Source organism: Silene latifolia, chromosome 9 (assembly GCF_048544455.1).
Source record: "Silene latifolia isolate original U9 population chromosome 9, ASM4854445v1, whole genome shotgun sequence".
NCBI classification, from domain to species: Eukaryota; Viridiplantae; Streptophyta; class Magnoliopsida; order Caryophyllales; family Caryophyllaceae; genus Silene; species Silene latifolia.
Genome location: NC_133534.1, coordinates 223,148,127 through 223,170,838, shown reverse-complemented (window position 1 = coordinate 223,170,838; position 22,712 = coordinate 223,148,127). Strand labels below are relative to the sequence as shown.

Genomic DNA, 22,712 nt, shown 5'->3' with positions numbered 1-22,712 from the left:
TATGGGCTCCGGTTTCCTCTGAATGAATACGTTGCTGCTATTATTAAAGCGATGAATGTCGCCGTGGCCCAGCTGCATCCGTTGGCCATCAGGACGTTTGTTGGTTTTGTATGGTTGTGTCTTTTCAAAGGGGAGGCTCCAACGATGAACCTCTTCCGCCGGCTCCACCATCTTAAACAAACTACCCTAGGCGGCCAGGGGTGGTACAGCATACAAACCGTTTCCAAGCTGACGTCTTGCAAGGACTGGAGGGGGCGGTGGGTATACGTTGAGGTTCCGGAGGACTACCCGCTGCCCCGGTCCTTCCAAAGACCACCGCGTCAATTTGCGGTGCGAGAGTAAAGGGAGCATGACGATCGTCTCCCGGAATAAGTTTAAGATGGACGCCAGTCCCTCTTAATGAGGACGAAAAACGGCAATGAGGCATTTGAGGCCGAGAAGGATGGGACGCCGAAGGATGGATGCCCCGACGCGATCGTTCTTCGAGGATGAGTCGCTCTGCCACATCGGCCTCATACCGGCCCTCGAACGGGGTGAGTGGGGTCGGTGTGAGGCCCATCTTTGCTTTTTTATGTTTACATTTTTTTGAACTTGTTTTATTTCTTTTGCTTAACTTCTCGCTTCGTTTCTTTTGCGGTAATCGATTTGGCCCGGGATCGTCTCTCTGCTCTCCGAGGTTGGGACTTGACGAGAACGGAGAGTTGTTTACCCGCATCCTAAGGCCCGACACGTGACCGCCGACCGCTCCCAACGAACTCATGGACCAGCGATTGAAGGCACTTTGGATTTGACGGCCGCTCGGCGAGGTTGCCCGATAACGTCTGCGCCGCAAACCAAAGATAATGTCTATGGCGGCGACGGCGTCAACTACGGTTCAGTCTTCAATCCCTGTGGTCCAAAAGCAGCCAGTGGTCATCGATGTTGAGGAGGAGGTCACTGTTGCGGAGGCTCCTCCTTCTTTGAATAAGAGAAAAGAGACCGAGTCTGCCGCCGCTGCTGTTACCGAGGCCGGTAAAGAAAAGGGTCCTCCAACCAAGAAGTCCAAGCCTGGTACGGATCTAACCTGTGGCTCAGATTTAGCTGGTTCATTAGGCGTTCCTGATGACAGGCTCTCTGGCATGTCAATGAATGTTGACATGCATGCTTTGTCCGAATTTTTTGTAGATCAACCGCCGCCGGCTGTCCCTCTCACTGAACGGCAATTGGAGAAGCGGCCAGTGCAGACGGGCAATCAAAATGTCACCGTCGACTCCTCATCTCTGAAGCCTTCCGCCGCTCAGCTTGTGGCGGAAGGCACAAGGTTGTGCAGGAAGCTGGCGAAGTGGAACGAACTAGCCGGCGCTCATATTATGGAGCAAGAAAAGACCATGTCTGAAGCTGCCCCTGTGCTTGAACGGCTTAGGTTCGAGCTTACTGCCTCTAAGCAAGAGGCTGAGAAGGCGAGGAAGGATCTTCAGGCCGCCGAAAATGATTTCCTCGCTGAGCGAAAGCTCAGGGAGGATGCTGAGAAGGCGGTTCTAGCCGAGAGGGCCAAGGTTGAGGCTGTGGAAGCTGATGCCGCTAAGCTGCGGGAGGAGCGGGACAAGCTTCAGGGTGCTTACGACACCGCGGTTGGTAAGAGGGAAGAATGGAAGTCTCTGCATTCGGCTCAGGCGAAGGCGCACAGGAATACAAGGGCTATCCTCGCCCAGAGGGAGAAGGACATTGAGACGCTCCAAACTGTCATCATCCCTAACATGTGCGCCCAATACCGGGACCAGGCCGAAGAAGCTACCAGGGACGTAATTAGAGAGCTCTTTCCTGAAGGCTCCTTCCCGTGGCAAAAATTTGACCAGCTGCTTGATGATAAGGCGGCTGCTGCGAGGCAAAGGTCGGAGGAGGCGAGGCGAAGAAGGCCGCTAAGGAGGCTGCGGAGAAGGCGGCCCATCTTTGAAAAAGGTGAAGGCGGCCGGGAGGAAGGCGAGAGGACAAAGGCGGTGAGATCGCCAAGTCGGCTTCGGTCGCCCACGATGGTGATCTTTGCTACCGCTAGCGATGGCGAGCGAGAAGCGAGCATAGGGAGACGGGCGGTCGTCACGGACTCACCTGGCCCTTCGGATAGCCCGGTGTTCGGGGCCAACTTTTGAGCCTTCTCTCCCTGCCATCCTTTTGGCGCTTCATTGTCTCAATGTGATATTTTTTGTTGTTCCTTCTTCTTTTTTTTGTAAAACTTTGGTACGTTGAGTGTAGGCTATCCTTATTGGGACGGCCGTCGACTTCGTATTGTATCACATGTAAACATGTTTAATAAAGTTTGTTTATTGGCCCTCGGCTTGGCCGGGGCTTTGATCACAATCCTTCATTCAGTTGTCTTCTTTCGTTATTAGTTGAGCGCTTTTTTTTCTTTTCGTTTCTACCTTCGGCTTGGCCGAGACAGTTAGAATGCGTATCTCAACTGTACTTAACGTTTTTAAACATGTTGGCATGTCGGTCGCTTCCTCCTTCACTCTCGGTGCAGCCGAGCGTCGATTGCGCTTCCCAACCGCCGCTGTGAACATGTTAGCGTATCGGTCGTTGTGTCCCCGTCACTCTCGGTCCTGGCCGAGGCAATCGGGGTTCTGACTCGGCAGCGTTAAATATCTGTAGACGTGTTGATCGCTTCCTCTTTCACTCTCGGTCTGGCCGAGGCGTCCGATTTGCGTTTCGCAACCGTACTTATACGTTCCTAAGCATGTTGGTCGTTGTGGCGAGTATCAACTGTTGTTGGCAAGTCGCGTTTCCCTCGTCACTCCCGGCTTTGGCCGAGGCAACCGAGTTTACGTTTTGACTGCTTTCCGTATCTATAGACACATTGATCGCTTCTTCTGCCACTCCCGGATTAGCCGGGGCAGTCAGATTTGCGTCTCAACAGTGCTTATACGCTTTTGTACTTCGGTAGTGACTATGGAGGGGACAAGTATTTTGATGGAAAACTTGGATCACTTTTATAAGGTATAAACACACGTTGGGGTGCCCACAGCGGTCTTGGACACCTCCGCCGCTATATGAAATATTTCCTTAGGTTGTCTGTGTTCCAGTGGCTCATTAGAGGCACTCCCTCTATGTCTGTCAGCCGGTATGTCCCCGGCCTCATTTCTTCAACCACTTTATAGGGTCCTTCCCAGTTGGCCGTCATTTTACCATGGATGTTTCCTTTGTTGGTCGCGGCTGACTTTCTTAGGACTAGATCTCCTACTCTTAAGTCTCTTTTGTGGACCCTACAGTTGTATGCTCTTCTCATTCGGTTTTGGTACACTGCCAAGTTAAGTCGCGCCGTGTCTAGGCTTTCTTCGACCAGGTCTAGGGAGGCTTTCAGGCCTTCCTCATTTTCGACTGGGTTAAAGGTTTGCGTTCGAATGTCGATCACCGCTTCAATTAGCGGGACGGCTTGGACCCATAGACTAGGTGGAATGGACTGTACCCCGTTGCTTCTTTCTCCGTGGTTCTAAGGGACCATAGGACGCCGGGTAGTTCATCAGCCCACCTTCCCTTTAGATCTTCAACCTTCTTTTTCAGCCCGTTTAGGATTGTTTTATTAGCTGCCTCCGCCTGCCCGTTGCTCTGAGGTTGGCAGACAGAGGAGTATGCAAACTTGATACCGAGCTCTTCTAGCCAGTTCATCACCATGTCACTCCAAAACTCTCGGCCGTGGTCAAATACCATGACTTGGGGTAACCCAAAACGAGTTATGATGTTTTCCCAGATTACCTTTCTTACGGCCGCCGTGGTCTTGGCAGGTACCACGACAGCCTCGACCCATTTGGTGAATTAGTCAACGGCGACGATCAGGTACTTCCTTCCTCCGGAGGCCATCGGAAATGGCCCTAATAAATCCATCCCCCACTGTGCAAATGGTAAGGGGCTAAGTACTGGTTGCAGGTCTCGGGAAGGTGCGTGTATCACCGGAGCATGCATCTGACAATTCTTGCACTTCTTGGTCTTAGCTCTGGAATCGTCAAGCATGGTGGGCCAGAAGTAGCCGGCTCGGAGAGCTTTGTGGGCTAGCGTTCTTGCCCCCATGTGATGTCCACAGATGCCTTCGTGAATCTCTGTCGGTATGAGCTCCGCGTCGGCTGGGCCGACACATTTCAAAAGTGGTCTTATCACGGACCTTCTGTATACTTCTCCTTCGAACACCAAGTACCTTGCGGCGATCCTTCTTATCTTCTGGGAGAGACTGCGGTCCTCCGGTAACTCTTTTGTTAGTTTGTATTTCATCATCGGAGTCATCCACGTCGTCTCGGCTTCTATGTCGCCCACCATGCCGACGGTCTCAGTGATGCTTTTAGCATTCCTGATATCTACCAAAGACGGTTCGGTGACATTCTTGATGCTTGAACTGGCAAGTTTTGAGAGAGCGTCGGCTCGGTTGTTCTCGGACACAGGGATGCATTGGATTTGGAAAGATTTCAATTTTGCGATGTCGGCTTTTACCCTTTCCGGGTATCTTACCATCCCATCGTCTCGAGCCTCATACTCTCCTCTGATTTGGTTAGTCACCAATAGTGAGTCCGTCTTCAACACAATGTGTTCCGCTCCCGCACTCTAGCTAGCTCGACTCCGGTTATCACCGCCTCGTATTCGGATTCGTTGTTCGAGGTCGAGAAGGTAAACTTCAAGGCATACTCAAACTCGTTCCCGTTTGGGGTGATGATAAGGATGTCGGCTCTGAGCCGTTAAATCGTGGAGGACCTGTCGGTGTATACTTCCCATACTCCGGATTCGGTTCTTCTTGATATGTGCACTCGGCCAGAAGTCTGCAAGTGCCGCCCTTTATCGAGGGCCTCGGCTTGTATTGAATGCCGAGGCCGGGATAGCTCTCTTGCCCATTTGATGAGCCTGCGGATTTTTCAATTTTTCCAATGCTTTCTCCAATGGCTGGTCGCTTAAGACCGTCACGGGATGTCGTCGAAGTAAGGTTTCGATTTCCTTGCGGAACGACGGCAAAAGAAAGGTCGCTTTTTCGATCGGTGGGTAATTTCTTTCGGCGGCCAGCGGTGTATGGGCGATAAAGTAGATTGGGTGTTGCTTTGCTTGTCTTCTTCTCGACGATTACGACACGACCGTGGCCGAGGTAATCGCTATGTATAGATATAGCGTCTCCCCGGATCGGCACCGGGACAGGGTTGGGAGAGTTAGAAGATGAGCTTTCGATTGCTGAAAAGTCCGTGCTCTGTTCCTCCCCCAGCCGAAGTCTTTATTCCCCTTCAACACTTTGAAGAATGGGGTGCTCTTGTCGGTGGCCGACGAGATGAAACGGCGAGAGCCGCCATCCTCCCGGTCAACATCATAACCTCTTTTCGATTCCTCGGCTCCGTGAGGTCCAGTATTGCTTGGATTTTCTCTGGATTGGCATCAATTCCCCAGCGCCGACAAGCACGCCGAGAACTTACCTGCCGGACACCGAAGTTGCATTTCTTTGGGTTAAGTTTCATCTTGTATTTCCTTAGTGAACAAAATGTTTCGCTCAAATTGGCCAAGTGCTCAGCACCGTCGGACTTGCTTTTTACAATAGCATCGTCGACGTAGGCCTCGATGTTTCGCCCTTTTGATCTTGAAACACTTTGTCCACCACCTAGTGTAAGTTGCGCGGCGTTTTTTCAAACCGAACGGCATCATTTTATACATGTATGTGCCGTGTATGGTGATGAATGCGCACTTAGGCATGTCTTCATCGGCCATGAATACCGATGGTATCCCGAGAAGGCGTCTAGCGAGGCTCGATAGTGTAACTGCCGTTGCGTCAATTAAACTATCTATTCGAGGCAAGGGATAGCAATATTTAGGGCATGCTTTATTAAGATTTGTAAAATCAACACACATCCTCCACCCCCCCCCCCACAACGTGAAATTAACTTAATTTAAAACGTAAATATAACGATTTAGACAATTAATCCACTTGATATGAAAATAAACTCCATTAATGAAAGTTATGCATGCAAAATAGAAGTACAAAGAATTGCGAAAGATACTTGCTAACCCCTCCCCCTCCCCCCCCCCCCCATCCCTCCTCATAACTAAATTAATATTAATCCTTAGATTAAAGCTTGTTAGAAGTGTAGTCTTCTAACAATTATATTTTCAGATCCATATTTCCTTTTCAATCCTCTCGTAAAAACATTTGGCCTTGGTGACGGCGTGTTAACTGTTGGGGTTGCTAACCTTACACGGTTGCTCCTTCTAGCAGTTGGTGTCTCAACAATATCATTCTTGACCGGGTAGAGAATGACATCTTCATCACTTGGCCTTGCAACATCAACGACCCCGTTTATTTCCCTCGTGTACAAACGATCTCTTCTCGGCTTTGACTCGAACATTAGGTTAAACTCCTCCTCGTACATGTTATCTAGTAAGCGATTTGGAGTTATAGGGATTCTAGAAATTGCGTTGGATACTGCAATTTTTCCAGATTCCTTGAGCATTTCCCTCATGAACATCCTTAAAGAAAGAAGATCAGCCATGTGGGCCTTTCTTTCCATCGACATTGTTTTGTATAGAGTAATAAAAGGATTTTTCTTTTACTTGAGTGTTAAGTTGTGTGTATAAAAAATGGAGGGAGGTGATTATTTTATAGTGTAAGCTTTCCCTCCATAATTACCCTAATGTAGTAAAATTTCCCTCCAAAATTACACTTAATGTAGTAAACTTTCCCTCCAAAACACTAAAGGCCAATATAGTAAATTAAAAGTAACATATAACATTAAATCTAAAATATTTGATACAATTTAAAGAAAATTAACCACTATCTTTTTTTTTGGAATATAAGATATACAATATATACATATAAATAACCTTCCTTAAATTTGATTTTCATAAATTTATATTTTAATCTAAAAGGCCATTGAGTTCTGACATTTCTTTAATATTCCAATGTTATTTCATGATGATATTGTTCTTTTTTAAGCTGCAAGTAAATTGTGTTTCTTAAGTTCCCTATGTAATCTTTATTATGTCATCTATTTACGAGGTAATGTGTTTATTAACCTAGTTTTAGGCGTACGTTTTTGGTAGTAGGTTTAATATTTTAGTATACCTAATTTTATTCATCAATAATTTATTTTGTAACAAAATAAAACATGCCATGAGTAGTAAACGAATTAACAATTAATTTGTAAACAAATTAACATAAATCCTTCTCAATTTTAAATGACTTCAACAAAACATAAGTTTAATCCTAATAAAGAAAATTTGACATAACAACCACCAGAAAAAGGAAATAGCTAACAATTGGCCCAGACGGATGGACTATGACTCAATTGTTATCTAAATCTATTTTGAGTAATACACTCAAAAAGGAAAAAGATAACAACTGACCGAGACGGATGGCGTATGACTGAAATGTGGATATTTATCTATTTTGAGTAGTACACCGAAAAAGGAAATAGATAACAATTGACCGAGACGGATGGAGTGTTACTCAAATATTATCTAAATCTATTTTGAGTAATACAAGAAAAAAGGAAATAGATAACAATTGACCGAGACAGATGGAGTATGACTCAAATGTTATCTAAATCTATTTTGAGTAATAGAAGAAAAAAGGAAATAGATAACAATTGACCGAGACGGATGGAGTATTAATCAACTATTATCTAAATCTATTTTGAGTAATACAAGAAAAAAGGAAATAGATAACAATTGACCAAGACGGATGGAGTATGACTCAAATGTTATCTAAATCTATTTTGAGTAATACAAGAAAAAAGGAAATAGATAACAATTGACCGAGACGGATGGAGTATGACTCAAATGTTATCTAAATCTATTTTTAGTAATATAAGAAAAAAGGAAATAGATAACAATTGACCGAGACCGAGACAGATGGAGTATGCCTCAAATGTTATCTAAATCTAGTTTTAGTAATAACATTTCAGTAATGAACCCAAAAACGAAATAGATATCAACTAACAGACAAATTTATAGTATCACTCAATAGTTATATTATGATAATTTTAGTAATATTTGAGTAATACACCCAAAAAGGAAATTTAGATATCAATTGACAGACAAATATGGACTATGACTCAATAGTTATCAAAATCTATTTTTAGTAAATAACATTTCAGTAATACATCCAAAAAGGTAATTTACATATCAATTAACAGAGAAATAGGTACATAAACCTAAGATCGAGACGAAATGAGTAAACCTTTTTTAAAAACAAACCCTAAAATAAACCTACCCTAGTAAAAAACCCTACAAACCCTTTTTAAAACCATACCCTAAAATAAACCCAACTCTAAAACCACCAAAACCAACCCTAAAATAAACGTGACGTAGAAATAATTATACTTAACAAACACTAAATATAACCCCAACCAACCCTAAAACACTAGAAACCCTAAAACAACCAACCCTAAAATAAACCAAACCTAGAAACAAAGCGCCATAAGTTAGACCTACTACTTCGTACAAAAAATAGTTGATCAATTAAGTTGTATAAACGAACATTGTCTAGTAATGTTCACTTAAAATAGATATCATAATATTATATTTGGTATCTTTTCAAATAATTTAGTTTCATGTAACCTTTCATTATCTGCTACATTCTTCAAATAAACAGTTGTGTATTTAAGGCCACAGACCCATTACGGTCACGCATCTTAAATAAATACCTTATGCTTCCAACCTAAAAGACTATCTCAAGTTAAATTAAACATAATTTAACATAAAAAAATATTCAAATATGAGAATTGTTGACTGTCGATTTCATTCAATCAATAGATTGGAAGAGGACAAACAATTGTTCAAAGAAGAATATATCGCCAACAAAAAGCGCTCCATGCAAATGGATTTCGATGTTGACTATAGTGTTGAAAGAAACCGGGGAACGGGTTCACCTATTACCGAAGTCCTCGGCAATGTGGATATTATGAGTACTCATATATTCAATAGGTTGGCCACAGCTGATAACAAAAATGTAGCAGAGGTATGCAAAGCTTGGGCTAAACGGTTTCTTCTTGGAGACCATGAACCATCATTTATAAGAGATTACCGTCTGTCCTTACGCCGAGAGGTGAAGTTTGGTATCCTTACTATAAGAAGAGGGACTAATTTAGTCAAGGAATATTGTCTATGCCACGGGATAAGAGACCCAGTAACAAAAGATTTGTTTCATCTTGACCAAAGGCTTGCCATAATAGAGGATAGGGTTGCAAGAATTTTATCAAGGGTGGATCAAAGAGTTTACTAAATAACTTTCATGGATCCTTTTAATTTCAAGTAGATTCATAGTCTCGTTTCGATTTTAGATGGTCGAATTTGTTATGTTCCTATTTTCAATTCAGTATTAAGTCTTATCTACCAGTTCGATTTTACGTTTCAAATCCTTGCACTCTTTAATTTACCTTCAAATGTGCTAAATTAAAGTATTTAAAAATTATGCCAATTTCAATTATTTATATAATTTCAATCAAAATACAAAGAATGGTACGCCAACAGTCACCAACTTATTTTTTTATATTTAATAGAGCAATGGTGAAGCAACGGTAATTAAAAAGTAATTTTAAATTAAATTTATATTAATTTAATTTAATTTAATTAATTTCTTTGATGTCATGGTAGTAGAACAGTCACCAACTTAATTATAAATAGTGGGGAGCTAACACAAAGTAGCCATTCTAAAACATAACTATTCCTCTCTTTCTAAACTATTTCACATTTTATCTTCTCTCTAAATAAATCAACTAAAATTTTTAGAATGAGAAACCTTAATGAATTGTTAATTGAATCGTTGCTATTTTTAGAAGAACAAGTTTCCAATCTTCGTGAACTCGAGTTCAAAGCAATGAAGGTGGTTGTCGGGGCGATTGAAGCTCGTAACGATTGTTATTTAAGGGGCCTTAAGGAAACAGAAAAGGACGCGGATGATTTCATCAAATACGTGTTGGGTACGTATGAAAAATTTAACAATCTTAGAAAAGGGTTTGAAGAGGATATTGACGCTCTAAAGTTCATTATTAATAAGGATTAGGAGACCTTATTTTATTCCTGTTTGATATTTAGTTATATAATTACGTTGTACTTTTTTTTAAGTTTATCCTGGTATTATTTCTAAATTAGTTAACATTGTTGGGTTTTCTCTACTTCTACCTCTTACATTAGGTGTATCATTCATTTGATTTCTATGCAAGTGGCCATTGTTTGCAAGGTAAATGAAATTGGCAATCACCAACAGTCATAATTTATGAACCAATTTGTCAAAAATAAAAATAAAAACGCAAGTGGCAATTTTTTTTAACTATTCAACGCACGGTTCTCCAAAGGTCATAAATTCAATTATAAATATTTGGTGGTTAACATCATTCTAAAAGAAAACAATTTAAAATAACAATAGTTATCTCTTTCTTCTCACTAAAACTACAAAAGATTTCAAATAGCAAACCTAAGTGGTATGTCAATGGGTTTGATCGTCAATTTGGAAAAAAAACATTCAAACGGTACTTGAACAATAGTTGAGAACGATGAAGATGATTGTTGGTGCGATTGAAACTCGGAACTATTGTTATGTACAGGGCGTTAAGGAGATTGAAAAGGAAGCGGATGATCTCATACAATCTTTGTTTGTTTCTTATGAAAAATGCATCGACCTTAGGAAAGAACTTGAGGATGATCTAAAGGCTTTAAAATCCTTAAATTAGTAAGGATTAAAAGAAGTCCTTAATTAGATATTCATGTATTTAATTTCCAATTAATATCTATGCATGTTTTATTTTTATAATATTATTATGTTGTACTTTTCTTATTTAAGTTTATCTTAATATTACTTCATTTTAGTACTATCATGGTTGAGTTTTCTCTTCTACCCCTTTTATATTTTGTTCGATTTTGAATGTTAACTATGTGACGTCATTTTAATTTCGTACTTGAACAAGAGTTGATAAATAAATATCGGTTTTAAATACTCGAAATTATATTAATTACGTAAGATTTATTAAAATACAATTCATTGTACCGGAAGATTAAAGGACAAGTTGTCATTTCCTATAAACATATTAATTTTAATTCAACTTCCACTTGTTAATTTTAATTTATAATTAAAAATCCTCCTGTGTGGCATATGAAAAGACACGACCCACACTTTATTTATATATATGATACATATATTCAGTAAATCCTAACCACATCTACTACCCAAGTCATTATCTAATTTGATTTGTCTATCAATATTTCAAACCCTAAACCTTTAAAACCTAAACTGAAAACTTCCTTCAAAATAATGGATCGGAACATTACCAAAACATTGATTACAATCGAGTACAACAAATGTTTCATAAATCGCTTAGAGGAAATCGAAAGGAAGAACAACCTATTCCTTGTTAATGTTCGGATCCCACTCAAGGTGGCCAAAGATCGTGGCTTTATGCCGGAGTTGGAGAAGATGCGGCGGATATTGCATCCGCTTTACGAGACCTCAAACTAGCAAAGGAGGTGAAGATCAAAATCATGGAAGAGAATGCCTCCCTAAGAGCCTCTATTTCTCGTTTAAGTTCTATTTAATTTAGTGGGCATGCATGATGTCACTTATATTAAGTATGTAAATTTTAAATGTGGGTTTTTAATATTTTCCATTTGAATCAGTTTTATTATCATTGATTTTCTTTGGTTTCGATATAACATATGAATATCTATTAATAGTTAAAAATGTGGATTGATTTTCCTATTAAGTAGTCCATATAAATTATTTTGATTTGACTAAACACAACACAAAAAGAATTACAATTGATTTGATTTGATTATGTGTGTCGTGTAAGCAAGCAACGAACCGGCAGAAATCTAGCATGCATGCATGTTGATTTGACTTCCAATTGACAGGATTTAAACACATCATCACTAATAAGAAAAATAAAAAAAATTGTCTTTCTCCCCATTATAAAAGGAAAATGGCACTATTTTACATTCATCTACAAAAATAAAACTACCTTTAGATCTCATATATACTTGTAAGGAGGACTCCAAACTTGTTCACAACTCTTGTGTTACTAATTCATTCATCAAGGTATTTAACCATTCATTCCTTTAAATTAAATCGTTTGTATAGTTTACAATTTTTGCATGTATGCGACAATCAATTTAATAAGTCCTCAATCATAATTATATTTTAATTGAATATAAACGGTTTATGTGATATGAAAGGTTGTTATATTTATTTCTTTTTACATAACGCTTTAATTTTTTTAATTGAATATAGACGGTTTTAAACATCACTAATTACAAAAATTAAAAAATTGTTTTTCTCCCCATTATAAAAGGAATATGGCAGTATTTTACATTCATCTACAAAAATAAAACTCCCTTTACAACACAAACCCTAGATCTCATATATACTTGTAAGGAGGACTCCAAACTTGTTCACAACTCTTGTTACTAATTGTTTGATCATTCATCAAGGTATTTTAACCATTCTTTCTTTTTTACTGCTCATTTCATCAAGATATTTAACCATTCTTTCTTTTAAATGAAATCGTTTGTATAAGTTTAAACCGTAAACGATTTTTGCATGTATGTGACAATCAATTTAATAACTCGTCAATCATAACTATTTTTTGATTGAATATAAACGGTTTATGTCCATATTGGCGATGGGATATGAATGGTAGTTGTCATCCAATTTTCCTTTTACATAACGTTTTATTTTTAATTTAATTAACTCGTATGAATTTCAGATGGTTAGACAGTTCATTCCTATATTAGTACAATACACTATCAATCGCAAAATCAAACTCGCTCGGTTGCGAGAGATTGACACTCGATTGGCCGATCTAATAGACCGAGCGGAGGTGATAAGGCAAATGGCAATAAGTAGAGGGATGAAGGACGTGCAGGAAAATATGGAAGCTCTTATACATGAAGTGAAAGCCAATCGTGAACAAGGGGTGATTGAAATCCAGAAAATTGAGTTGGAGCTTCATCAACTTGAACTTCTTGGTTTTTAGTTAGGTTAAATATGGTTTATATAGTACGTATTTTGTAAGGATTAAAAGGTTGGTTTATATTTTCCAATGGATCTATGATTATCAACTACCCATTTTCCTTTTCAAATTCCTGTTATTTTTTTTAATTACTATCTTACGTTCTTCGTTAAAAAAATACCCGTAATTTTACCAATGTGTGATGACTAATTTTAATCCCAAAAAAATCCGGCACATGAGGAGAACACGGCCAAGCGAGTAAGAAACGCCACAACGAGATCTTATGCTGCTACAAATAATTATGCAATTTAACTTGGTAGGACTGACCATTATTCACTTGGGCCATTAATATTCATTTTCCATGTTTCTATGTTAAAAACTAGATCATTAGGAATGTGGCCCCAATAGGGGAAAAGCCAATCAAAATATAGGTCTTATATAACAATTTGAGCTCATTCTATTTATCAACTAACTTACTTGGGCCTTCGGTAACTAGACTCATTATTACTTCCTCAATTGGGCCATTTTCATCGATTACTTTTCGTCGACCCATTTACTTCCTCAATTGGGCCATTTTCATCCATTCTTTCTCGTCGATCCATTTACTTCCTCAATTGAGCCATTTTCATCCATTCATTTACTTGGGATGTCAGTAAGTAGATGTCATTTTCAATTTGCAAAGTTAACACATTACAAATTAAATGTTTTTCTTTTTGCAATTGATTCATTTTAAGTTTTTAAAACCTTACAGTAATAATCAAGCATAACAAACCGAGACCGAAATTATTTTTCATCGACAACGAATAATGGACAACTATCGTCAAAATACAAATTTAGATCAACAATCAATAACAAATTAAAGCTTCTTCTCTTATTTATTTATGTAGTATTATCACAATACAAATTGATAATAATAATACAAATACAATCCATGAATAATACAATAACCGACGAGCTAACTTTTCTGATTTAGTAGCACGTAACTTCTGAGATTTCAATTTAATATTTTCCGATGTCAATTGCCGTAACCTATCCTCCAAAGAGTTGTTTAGATCAATCAACCTGTTCATGTTCCGATCAACCTCCACGCATTCATCCCATACGAAGTAACCACAATCTTCAGTCTAAAGATGCATTAAAAATTAATTAGAGCAATAAACATAGATATTATACTAATTATATTATTTTGAGCTATAAACATAAATATACCTTCCATAAGGGACAACGATAAAAAAACCTTCATTTGTTAGGTCCATTTTTCTTCACGAGTTGACGAATTGGAACCAAGTTATGATAACAATGTGAATCGCAAGAACAAGATTGATTAAAACTCATATTTGAAAGATGATGGTGGTGTCGATACAATTGAAATATAGTATGAGATTTTAATAATTAAATATGATTATTAGATTTGAAAACAAAATATACTTATTTTTTTAAGGAATTATTAGATTTGGGAAAAAAATATATACTGATTTTTTTTATGGATTATTAGATTTGGGAAAAAAAATATACTGATTTTTTTAAGTGAGAGAAACAATTTTTTTTAGTTAGAGAAATGAGGTTAAAATAAATAAGAACATAAAATAAATATAAGAAACAAAAAATAATTAGTATAGAGATTAGTATAAAAAAAATAGATTAATATTGCTAATGATCTTTGGAAAGTGTAGCAACTAATAGGTTGTCTCTTTTTGAATTTGAAATTCAAAATTTTCAAATTTATCCCTCTAAAAACTCATTTGAAAAAGATTTCATATGGTCCCTACCAAACTCCACTTGGCGTGCTCTCACTGGCCTGTGTACCAAGGCCCTTGTACACCCCGTGTACTTGTAGCCTTTTCGGGTTCCGCACTTATCCAACATTTATCGGGCTACTTGCCTACTTCCTTGGCCATTTTTGGTGTTTGAAGCCCACGTATACTTGGTTGCAAGGCAAACAAATTGGCAGAAGAAGAACACTACTCTTTTGACCTTGTTCTCTCTTGTTTGTATCCTCATATGGAACGAAACTCAGGCAAGCTTCAATGCTCATTGTACTCTGCAGAAGAACAACAACAACAAGAAGAAAGCTTCATCAAATCATTCCTAAAACTTTCTATCTTCTCCATTCAACTCTTTCTAATCCAATCTCACAAAATCTCACCTTAAACCCTAAACCCTTAACTAAACCCCAACTCAAAACCCTAATTAGCTCCCAATTCCACAATTCCAAATTCTCCAATCTCCTCCAAAACGTCGTCGCTTCACCTTCTGTCCTCCTCACCGCCGCCCAAAATATCACTTCCCCAACTCGCTCCCATGAACTCACCCTCCACTCCGTCTCCAGTCGCTTTGATCTTCTCCAACTCGCTCACCAACTCACCCATAATGAATTCGACCCCAAATTATGCTGCGTTACCCTCGACCCGCTTCATAACGGGGTAATTAAAAATGGGTATCCGCTTGTTTTGCCTAATTTGAAGCTTAAGGTTGTAATTGAGTCTCTAAGATTGGTTCTTGATGTTATATATGATGGTGGTTTTGCCACATTTTGTTATGGCGGCCGAGAAGGATTAGGCCGGCATACCGCTGTGAGGTACTTGAAGAACTCTGTAGAATCCCCTGCTTGGTGGTTTAGTATTGTATTCAGTGATGAAAATGTTTTTGATTGTAGGCATGTAAAGAGGTTATGCTCCACGATTCGAACTCGAATTGATGATGAGTTGTTTGTTGGGTTGATTGAGAGGTTGTTTGAGTGTAATGTGTTGAGGATTGAATTGGGTAGGGGTGAGTTGGGAAAAGGGTTGCCTCAAGAATGTGGGTTGTGTGGGGTTTTGATTAACATTTACTTGAATAGTTTTGATAAAAAGGTGCAAAAAATCCGGCTTCGTATGAATGATGGAAATCCTGAGGTTGTGGACGGTGTTAGTGACGTTGTAATGTATAAGCCTGTGAAGGTGTATGCTGTTAGGTATTTAGATGAGATACTGATGATCACATCAAGCTCGAAAGTGTTTATTAGGGATTTATTGAATTGGGCTATTAAATATCTAGAAGAGGAATTGGATTTGAATGTGGATCGGTTAAGCAGTTGTATTCATAGTGCAACTTCAGAAAATATTAGTTTTTTAGGGATGGAACTTCAGGCTGTTCCGCCTTCTGTACTGAGGCCTCCTCTCTCGGAAAAGGCCAAGAGGGCGAGGCAGAAGTTTCGTAGACAAAAGGAGGTTAAGGCATTAGAGCTAAAAAATATGAGGGAGAGGAATAGGAAGCAGTTGGGGATGAAAATATTTAGCCATGTTTTTAAGAAATTAAAGAAAAGTGGTGGGTTTCAGTTCGAGTATCAAATCGAGGATGAGGTGAATGAGATTTTTCGAACTTGGGCAGATGAAGTAGTGCAAGAGTTCTTAGGATCACTAGAAGAACGAACAATTTGGCATCGTCTTCTTACAGCTGGTGATTTTCTGTCCCTGAAAAGAATAAGGGATCAACTGCCAAAAGAGCTTGTTGATGCATATGATAAGTTTCAAGCAGAAGTTGACACACATTTGAGCCCTATGAAGGTAAGGAAGGCCTTGGAGGAAGAAGAAAGGAAATTAGAAGAGGACGAGGAGAGGAAGTACACTGAGAGGACAATATCAGATTTGACAAAACTATGTATGAAAGTAATAGCACCTATTGAGCTTGTTAGGAAGGCGGTCAGGCTGATAGGCTTTACCAATGACATGGGTCGTCCTAGGCCCATCAGCCTACTAACCGCTTTAGAAGATGCTGATATAGTTAAGTGGTACGGAGGAGTAGGAAGAAGATGGCTAGAGTACTTTGCTTGTTGTCGGAATTTTGAGATGGTGAAAACAGTTGTTACCTACCATTTGAGGTTCTCCTGTCTGTTGACCTTGGCTGAAAAGCATGACGCCACGAAAAAACAGACAATCAGACATTATACAAAGGATTTGAAAGTTGTGGATTTGGAGGGAAACGAGGAAGTGTATTTTCCTTCGGAAAGGGATGTAAAAAGGATGGGTGATGCTCATCTTGCTGATCCTAAGCCTGTGGATGCTGCATTGACCTTGTGTTTAATTAGATTAGCTTACGACGAACCTTCATATACATGTTGTGCACATTTTTGTGAGAGAAAGGATACTGTTACTTATAGAGTTTCATTGTTGCAGAAGAGGATGAGTGTTGAAAGCAAATGGGTTCCAGGAATGGCTGCGATTCACAACAGTTTGGACAGGAAGTGCTTCCCTTTATGCGGTGAACATATCAGTGAAGTTTACATGGGTAGATTGTCTTTACAGGATATTGACTGCACTTCATTTGTTGATGTCGATTGAATTCAAACTCAAGGATGTAACTTGGTGGTGTATTATGCAAGAATAAGTTGCCTATTGAACTGTTTGCTGTTATATAAGCTGTTATTATAATTTGTTAGCTATGAATGAAATTGTACATTTGAAATGAGATTGTTCATTTGTCTGCCTTCAGCATATAATCTTAATGTTCATTCATAGTTATTTCCCTCGAATTGAAGCACACAGAATATCTTTGGTTTAACATTTTTCAAATCCGGAATAACAAGATCAAAACATTCAAAATCAGACAAATATAGTTTAAGCCATATTCCCTTAATAAAGCATATTAGTATCTCGTTACCAAAAAAAGGACATTATAAGCTTAAATAACTTTAAACAGTGATTCATTTCTTGAATCAGAAAAGTCACCAGCATGATAACAGCATTCTTTATGCCAATACGTGGGTATTCCTCATAAAGTTGTACCGTAAACTTATGCAACCTCCTGATAAATGATAACCAATCCAACATTTCTTCAGCCGAAAAATTAGAGAAATTAACACGCTTGCGAATTACTTGAGGCAAATTCGAGACCATGCCCCAGAAGCTTTGAACATAGCCACCTAACTTGACACACAGAGAAATCAACTTGTTGAACATATTCACAGTAGCTGATTTGCATTTTCCGGGTAATTCCTTAATAAACTTCCATGCTTGATCCATTTTCCTCTTGGCTTCGACAATTGATTGCTTTAGCTTCTCGGACAAGTTGTCGTAAAAGGCCTTGATGCGAGAAAAAATATCAATAGCTTTCTGGTATATAGCTTCAACTCCCCGTTCTATGTAACCATAGATGACTTTCCACAGATTATATGAGACATTGCAAGTGATTCTACAAGACTGGTTTTGCAATACATTGTTCATTTATTTATACTACTACAAGTCATTCTCGGGCATGTCAAAAGTCAAAACAGCATTCATAGTTCAACTGCCAGTATCCTCCTATTCATGCTGTGTTTTCGAGAGTTGTAATGGCTTTTCACTTTCCAAGGATCACTCACTGTGTTGAAACAATCAGTACATTAAATAATTACTGTAATTGTTAGGCCAAATTGACAAATTGGTAAAAAAAGAAAGGGGGTAGTGGACAAATTTGTAAAACAAGTTTTTTTTTTGGACAAATTGGTAAAAAAAATGGAGGATTGGACAAATACACCAAAAAAAATTGTAATCCAATTAATTAGCACAAATTATCATTTAAGACAGGTATGTTGATGCATAACAGTCCGTGGAACCAACAGTTCAGGCATTGCATTATGTGAATTCAGTCGTTGCTACTGTCAGGAAGAAGTCAGCATCTCAGAAAATGGGGAATGACAGGGTGACTCAGCAGTTTAATGACTCAGCAGGAGGATCTTCTAGAAAGAGGAATATCAGCAGTTATGACCTCATTCCAATCATGGGACATGTGCAGCAATGACCAGCTAGTACAAGAGGACAAATTAGGGAATCTAGCCATTATCAATAATTTACAACATTTTAGATGAATTACTCCTCAAGTTATTTCCTTAGATATTTGCCACCATCTAGCCTATATAAGGAGAGTGGATTGTAGCCAGAAATTATCATGAATGAAATTATCAATTCTCTTGAACTCTCAAACATCTATTTTTCCTTTGTTTTACAGTAAATCCTCAAGTGAATTCCTTTTATTTCGCTGCAGGTTTACTCCCAACAACCTATCAGTTCTTTGTAATTGAACAGTTGTTATCAATTGGCTATCAGAGCTCTCAATCCTCGGCATGTGTTCCTTCTTCATCACCACAAAATTAGAGAAAAAATCCAGAGAAAACCAAAAAATATCCCCTCCTTTGCTCTTCTAAAAAACACAAAAAAATTTACTCGTCCAAGGAGCATCAGATATCAGATGGCACCAAGTGGAGATCCAAATGACGTTCAACAACTCAAGGCCCAAATTGCTGAAATGGCAGAGAAGTTATCAAGCCTATCTACTCAAATCAATGAAAAGTTTGGTAATGATACTACTCTTAATCATCACTCTGTCATTAGAACCCCAAAGATTAAATTTCCTGTTTTTAATGGAGACGATGCTGACGGCTGGATGTTTAAATGTGAGCAATATTTCTCTGTGGACACCCTTGATGATATAGCTAAAGTAACTCATGTAGCAATGCATTTAGAGTCTAAGGCTTTAGCATGGCACCAAGGTTTTGTCAAGGCTAGAACATCCATTGTACCCCTGGGTTGGGAGGAGTATAAGTTGGCTGTTAGGGCTAGATTTGGAGACATTTACGAGGACCCCATGTCTGAACTGGTAGTGCTTAAACAGAAGGGTACTGTGCAGAGCTACCACGACCAGTTTGATATCATACTTAGCAAGCTTAACCTTAATCCAAGTTATGCTTTGAGTTGCTTCTTAACTGGGTTGGAGGATGAAATTTCATTAATGGTGCGTATGCTGAAACCCAAGAGCATTCAAGAAGCCTATGGCTTAGCTAAGTTACAGGAAAACTCCCTCAAAGTGAGCAAAAACAAGAACAAGAACAACTCTTACCCTACCTCTTCTTACTTCACCCCCACTAGAAATACACCACAGAAAACTTTCACACCAAAACCATTCTCACTTAACTCACAAATCAACCCAAAACCTCCATACACATCACCCACAAACAGCCATTTTAACCCGTCCAGATTTAAACCTATTAATTACGCAGATATTGAGGCAAAAAAGGCTAAAGGATTATGCTATAAATGTGATGAGAAATTTACCCCTGGACATGTATGTAAGGCTAAGAAGCAATTATACATGTTAGATGAGACCGAAGAAGAGGAGGAGGAGGAGGAAAGTGAATGCCCACAGGAGAACAATGAGGACGCTGGAGAGATTGCACAAATCTTTGCATATGCATTAGTAGGACAAACTCACTGTCAGACTATGAGGGTGCCAGGGCAGGTAGGTAAGAAAATCCTAAGTATCATGGTGGACAGTGGAAGTTCACATAATTTTCTGGATGTTGGAATAGCAGCGAAACTAGGATTACCCCTAAATCTGGTTTCTACATTCAATATTTCTGTAGCTAATGGAGGGAAGCTCTTATGCTCACACAAAATTCCACAACTACAATGGAGGATAAGGGATGCCCAATTTGTGGCAGACTTTTATGCTATTCCTTTAGGAGGCTGTGATGCAGTATTAGGAGTTCAGTGGCTTGGTACCTTAGGACCTATAACTTGGGATTTTATGAACCTCACCATGGAGTTCTTTTATCAAGGAAAAAGAGTGGTCTTGAAGGGAGCCAGCAACGCTAAGATAAAAGAGCCATCTCTCAAATATATGGGAAGGGCATTAGAAGGAAGCTGCCAATTGGCCATTATGCAGCAGCAAGACCCCAATGAAACAGAATTCTTTGCTCTACAGCTTAACTCACCAGATGTGATACCTGAATTGTTGGGTGTACTAGAAGAATACAGTGATGTATTTGAGGAGCCAAAGGGTCTACCCCCCTTTGAGACCTGGTCATAACCACAGAATTATACTCATGAATGATGTTGCACCTGTTAAAATCAGACCTTATAGGTATCCCATGCTCCAAAAAGACATAATTGAAGCTATGACACAAGAGTTACTTGAGAGTGGAGTAATAAGACACAGCACAAGTCCATACGCTTCTCCTGTAGTCTTGGTGAAAAAAAAAAGATGGAACATGGAGGCTCTGTGTAGATTATAGAGAGCTCAACAAACAAACTATAAAAGACAAATTTCCTATACCCATAATTGAAGAACTGCTGGATGAGCTTCATGGATCCAAATATTACACAAAACTGGATCTCAGGTCTGGGTTTCATCAGTTGAGAATGGAACCTGAGGATATTGGAAAAACAGCCTTTAGAACCCATCATGGCCACTTTGAGTATCGAGTCATGCCCTTTGGATTGACTAATGCACCATCCACTTTCCAAAGCCTCATGAACAGAGTCTTTGAGCCATATTTGAGGAAGTTTGTTTTGGTCTTCTTCGATGACATCCTCATATACAGCCCCACCATTGAGGATCATCTTAGACATGTGGCATCAGTCTTGAGGTTGATGAGATGCTATAAGTTGTATGCTAAGCCTAGTAAGTGTTGCTTTGGGGCATTACAATTGGAATATCTGGGCCACATCATTTCCCACCAAGGAGTTGCAACTGAACCTTCGAAAATTTCAGCTGTTAAAGAATGGCCTATCCCAAAGAATATCAAGCAGTTGAGGGGCTTCTTGGGGCTCACAGGGTATTATAGAAGATTTATAAAGGGGTATGGAGTTATTAGTAAGCCACTTACTAATTTACTCAGGAAAAATGCCTTCTGCCCAAGAGGCCTTTGAGAATTTAAAAGAAGCTCTTACATCAGCCCCTGTGCTTGCATTACCAAACTTTGAGCAGCCGTTTGTGGTAGAAACTGATGCATCTGGTGAAGGCTTAGGGGCTGTACTTATGCAAATTCATCACCCAATTGCATACATCATCAAGGCCATTTCACCAAGACACCAATCTCTGTTAGTTTATGAAAAAAGAACTCTTAGCCATAATACAAGCAGTCACTAAATGGAGCCAATACCTGGCCAATAAGCACTTCATCATCAAAACAGATCACCAAAGCCTGAAATATTTGCTTGAACAAAGGATCACCAGTCCATTTCAGCATAAATGGTTAGCTAAATTGATGGGTTATGATTATGAAATAACTTATAAGAAGGGGAAGAAGAATATTGCTGCAGATGCTCTCTCTAGAGTTCATAGTTCTGAGTTGTCACAACTATACATTAGCTCACTTAGCACTGATCTCTACTCATCCATTCAAAGGGCTTGGCAAGAAGACCCTCAATTGGCCAAGATAATAGAAGATCTCACAAATGACCAAAACTCTCACAAACATTACTCCTGGATAGGAGATCAATTAAAAAGAAAGGGGAAATTGGTCATTGGCAATTATGATAATCTCAAAGGAAGGCTTTTATCCATGATGCATGATACACTGCAAGGGGGTCGTTCTGGCATTGAAGGGACCTATCAAAGATTAAGGCATAAATTCTATTGGAAGGGCATGAGGAAGGATATTCAGGAGCATATACAGAGATGCAATATTTGTCAACAATGCAAGTATGATTCATCTGCTTATCCAGGGCAACTCCGGCCTCTACCAATACCTAATGCACCTTGGGTAGAGATAAGCATGGATTTTATTGACGGCCTTCCTAAGTCTATGGGTATGGACTCTATAATGGTGGTAGTGGATAGGCTAAGTAAGTCTGCACATTTCATTCCCCTAAGGCACCCATACAATGCCTCTGAGGTGGCCCAGGCTTACTTTGATTTTGTGTATAAGTTGCATGGAATGCCGGAATCTATAGTGTCGGATAGGGACTCAATTTTTCTGAGCAATTTTTGGCAAGAATTGTTCTCAATTCATGGAGTGACACTAAACCTATCTACTGCTTATCACCC

The 22,712-nt window shown here is 39.2% G+C and overlaps 1 protein-coding gene across 1 annotated transcript; it reads left to right on the top strand.

Moving 5' to 3' along the window:
- The first annotated feature begins 14,826 nt into the window (after nucleotides 1-14,826).
- Nucleotides 14,827-17,400, top strand: LOC141600447 (nuclear intron maturase 3, mitochondrial-like). Its single transcript, XM_074420682.1, has one exon. The coding sequence runs from the start codon at nucleotides 14,957-14,959 to the stop codon at nucleotides 17,246-17,248; it is 2,292 nt and encodes a 763-aa protein (XP_074276783.1). The 5' UTR covers nucleotides 14,827-14,956; the 3' UTR covers nucleotides 17,249-17,400.
- The last annotated feature ends 5,312 nt before the right edge of the window (nucleotides 17,401-22,712 follow it).

What these genes read in the sequence shown, in the direction of transcription:
- LOC141600447 (XM_074420682.1), top strand. Translation starts at nt 14,957, where the DNA reads ATGCTCATTGTACTCTGCAGAAGAACAACAACAACAAGAAGAAAGCTT.